The sequence below is a fragment of the Emiliania huxleyi genome, assembly GCF_000372725.1.
Source record: "Emiliania huxleyi CCMP1516 unplaced genomic scaffold EMIHUscaffold_69, whole genome shotgun sequence".
Classification (NCBI taxonomy): domain Eukaryota; phylum Haptophyta; order Isochrysidales; family Noelaerhabdaceae; genus Emiliania; species Emiliania huxleyi.
Window position 1 is genome coordinate 28,593 of NW_005196830.1, and position 3,851 is coordinate 32,443.

General features: G+C 64.0%; 2 protein-coding genes across 2 annotated transcripts in view; one reads left to right on the forward strand and one right to left on the reverse strand.

The window, feature by feature from the left end:
- The window catches only part of EMIHUDRAFT_216295 (hypothetical protein), a gene marked incomplete at both ends in the record, with an annotated part of 1,665 nt that extends 903 nt beyond the window's left edge, over positions 1 to 762 (reverse strand). The window contains 2 exons of the mRNA XM_005762117.1: positions 104 to 414; positions 496 to 762. Coding sequence (XP_005762174.1) covers positions 104 to 414; positions 496 to 762 — 578 coding nt within the window. The remainder of the gene's footprint in view (positions 1 to 103; positions 415 to 495) is intronic.
- Positions 763 to 3,392: 2,630 nt separating this feature from the next.
- Positions 3,393 to 3,837, forward strand: EMIHUDRAFT_216296 (hypothetical protein; the record flags this gene model as incomplete). Its single annotated transcript, XM_005762118.1, has 2 exons — positions 3,393 to 3,683; positions 3,790 to 3,837. Coding segments are annotated over 2 exons (339 nt in total), but the record flags the coding sequence as incomplete, so codon positions are not given.
- Positions 3,838 to 3,851: the final 14 nt, after the last annotated feature.

Genomic DNA, 3,851 nt, shown 5'->3' on the forward strand with positions numbered 1-3,851 from the left:
GGGATAGGGGTGGCGGGGGGGATGCCGCGCCTCGTTCTTGTGCAGCCAGAGCGTGTCCAGCTCCGAGAGGGCTCCGCTCGAGAGCGTGCGGGCGAGCGCACACGCGCCCGCGTCCGAGATGAGATTTCCGCCGAGGTGGAGGCGGTGGAGCCGGCTCAGCGCGCCCTGCAGGCCGGCGTCGCAGAGGGCCAGCACGCCGCCGTCCCCAATCTTGCTGCGCGGTAGGTACAGCTCCTCGAGCTTCCAGCACGCCCCCGAGGCGAGCGCCTGGGCGAGGGCGCAGACGTGCTCTGTGTCGGCGGCGAGCCGGATCCAGCGCGCCCGCACGAGCAGCCCCAGGCTGGCCGCGATGGCAAATATGCGGACGCTGCCCGTCGAAGGGCCGTCGTGCGGGCGGAGAAGGATCTCCATGCCCTGCACCGCGGCGGGAAGGGGGGGGACGCGTGGTCGGTCGGTCGGCGTGTGCTGTGCGGGCAGGGTGCGCCGGGCGCGTACCTTCTTCCGGGAAATCTGAAAGTGCCGGATCTGAAAGTGCTCGTCGACGCGCTCGCGTACTTCGGCAAAGGTCAAGCCGTGTCTCCGCCCCGCCCACGATTCGGCGCCGGCTCTGCAAGTGCGCGCAAAGGCGTACGCTTGTTTTGGGGGAAGAAATCGGCCGATGTGTACCCACAGCTCCGGGGGGAGGGGCGCGGCTCCACTCGGCGGCGGTGGCCTCGAGCCCGGCGGCCTCGAGGAGAAGACAGGTGAGAGCAGGTGGTTCATCTTGATGACAAAATCGTTACCTTCGGCGGCCGAGTTTGGGGTCCCCCTTAACCGCCGACCCCCGCAATTCACATCTGCTCTCAACACGCAAATTGCATGTTCAAACTGAACACTCTGCTTTAAAAAGCTCTAAGGTGGTGTAGGACCTCCTTGGTCTGTGTTTCACACCCTCACTGTCAGGTGATGAGACGTAAATGCTGTGCTCGCCGCCGCATCCGAGACGCGAGAGGAGATCCCCACCGCCATTCTTCCCTCCAGCCCCACCGCTTCCCCCCCGCCAAGGTAGCCGAGAGGCAGGCTTGCAGTCGCACTCACGATTCACCCTCTCACAGGCCCGGCGCCCACGCCTCGACCACAGGGGCACAGTCACACGACTCCCACTGCGCTCTGCGGCGCCCGCCCCACCCCACCCGACATCCCCACCCCACAACCCAGCCCCACCCCGACCCGAGCAGCCCCGCCCCACCCCGACCGACCCGATCCACCCCGCTTCCGCCTTCCCCGCTCCGCCCCCCCCCCACCGGACAAACCCGTAAAGCCGCACTCGGCTCCGCCCCCCCGCCCGACCCTCACCCGCGGTGCGCCTGCCGCCCGCGCCGCCTCCCCCATGCGCGCCCTCGACGCAGCAATCACCGCACCCAAGACGTACTTGGGCGACTCACACTCCATTGGTGACGTGAACGCGAGCCCGCCCGCTCCCCACACTGTGGCACCACAAAAGAAAAAGATTCAGCGCCCCCGGCCGCGTTACGGGCCGCACCCGAGATGAACCCGGGCGACCCGTACTGTCGGCGGTTGTGACGTGGACGTGGGCTCGCGAGAAAAGAATGGTCAAATACACTGGGAAGGGACTGGCGCGCACTCGTTGTTAGTGCCCGGCGCGAGAAAAGAATTTTACCATATCTCCCACGTGGCGCCGGGGTCACGAGGAACTTGCAAGTTCGAGCAAGTCGTGGCCGAGGCGGCGACGGGGGAGCGGTGCAGAGGTGGATCCAGCTCAATGATGAGGCTACGGCGCGCATATAAATGAAGAGAGAGGAACACATTGAGTGGCTGAGGAAGCTCTTCACTGGGTGGAAAGAGGCTCGGCCGGCCTTGAGGGAGTCGCGGAGGAGGAGGGATAACGGAGGTAACGTGCAGACGGCAACAGCCAGTGGGACGAACGAGGGCCGCGACGGCGGCTCAAGCGGGAGGGAGCGGAGACAGTGGGCAGCGAGCGAAGTGGGTGAGACTGATGATGCTCCTTCGACTTAGGGAGCGGTTCAGCTGCTGGGCGGGCTTCAGGGTGGTGCTCACGCGAAAAGGAATCGACGCGATGTACAATCGTACAAAGCATACAAGAAGGGGAGAAGGAAGAGGAGAGACGCCGGTGATGACCAAGCAGAAACTAGCGCAGACGAGAGCAGGGCAGACCCGGGGACGGCGGAGTCGGAGAAAGGCATCGACCGCCGAGGGAACGTTGGGAAGAGGCACGAGGAGGGCGGCGACCTCGATCGACTATGGAGGACCCGTCGCCAGACGACGCAGGGCAGAAGACGGGGAGGCGGAGCAGACGCGCAGGGCGAGACGAGGGAGGGAGCAGGACTTTGCGGAGATCAGCAGGAGGCTGTACGAAGAGATTAGGAGCAGCAGGGACCGAGGGACCATGTGGAAGACGGCTAGTGCTAGTCCCCCATCGGGAGGACGACCCCGGCTAGTCGCCGACCACACCCACAAAGAACCCTGCACAAAGATCGCAAGGGCGGGGACCTGTTCCTTTTTACCCACCTCACAGTAGAGAGGTGTCCGTTTAGCGTTTTTATTTATTTATTTAAGGGAAGAAAGAAAGAAAGAAAAACCGAGAGAGCACCCAAAGGAGGGTAGGGAGGACGGCACGCCGCCACCACACAGGGATTTCACGCGGGAAGGAAGGAAGGTAATGAAACAGGTGTGTTGCTAGCCGTCGCCCACCCAGCACCCTTGGGCTTGGCCCTTGGGCGCCTGCCTCTTCCTATATACACAACTCTCGCCGATTCTCGCGGCAACCTTCATGCCACCTCGCGGTCGTGATCCCACTCTCGTCGTTCTCTCTCCTGCCCCGTTGTCCTCGTGCCTCATCGCTCTCTCCTCTGCCTCGTTCTGTGCGACGACTCCGACGCCTGCGCCGATCCCGTGCTCTCGCGGCTTCTGTCGCCTCTCCGGCGCAACTCCGCTCTCCTCGCGGCGTATTTTCAGTGTATGTAGCTCTTACGTACATTCCCGGAGGAGGACTGCTGACAGGGTTTGCGATGAGGAGCGACCCGATGGGTTTCTCGGAGGTTAGTGCACCAACCACTAACCGCCGAAGCGCAAGCGCTGGGAGCAAGAACACTACGACCTGGGTCGGGCTCATACTAGCACCCCACCTCGCGAGCCGACGTTCTGGCTCAGCGAGGTTTTGTTGGCCGCGACGGATAATTCTTTTTCGGATTCTTGGTCGGGATGCAGGACCAGCGCGCGAAGAGTGACCCACTTTGAGAGGTCGCGAAAATCATTTTGATCGCGGATCTGTAATTCTTCTTTTCCGCGTTCTTTTTCGGATTCTCTGGGGGATGCAGCGGCCGGCGCGAAGAGTGAGAGTGGGCGACTTCGTGACAAGCTTCCTCTGCTCGATGAGAGAATCTGACCAGTCTCCCGACGTCTCCGAGCCCACCCAGCAATCCGCCGAATACTGGGCCGACGCGCCTCTATACGGGAGCAGCCTCGTCGCCGCTTTCGAGGCCCGGGCAGCGGAGCTCGGAAACGAGCGCCTCTACACGTGGCTGAGAGCCAACCTGTCCGAGGAGGCGACTCTGAGCTACGCTGAGCTGCGCAGCCGCGCCCTCTCCGTCTGCGTGGCTCTGCGCCGCACCTGGGGCGTGCCACAGCAGGGACGAGCCATGCTCATCTACCCGCCCGGCCTGGTGCGGCGGCTCCCCAGCCCGGCTGAGCCCACCCAGTCTAGAGCCGACGCTCGATTTGCACCGTCCCAGCGGCCACTCAGGCTCCTCCCTCCGTCCCGCGCCGCAGGAGCTGCTCGTCGCCTTCTTCGGCTGCAACTATGCCGCCGTCATCGCCGTGCCGTACTACCC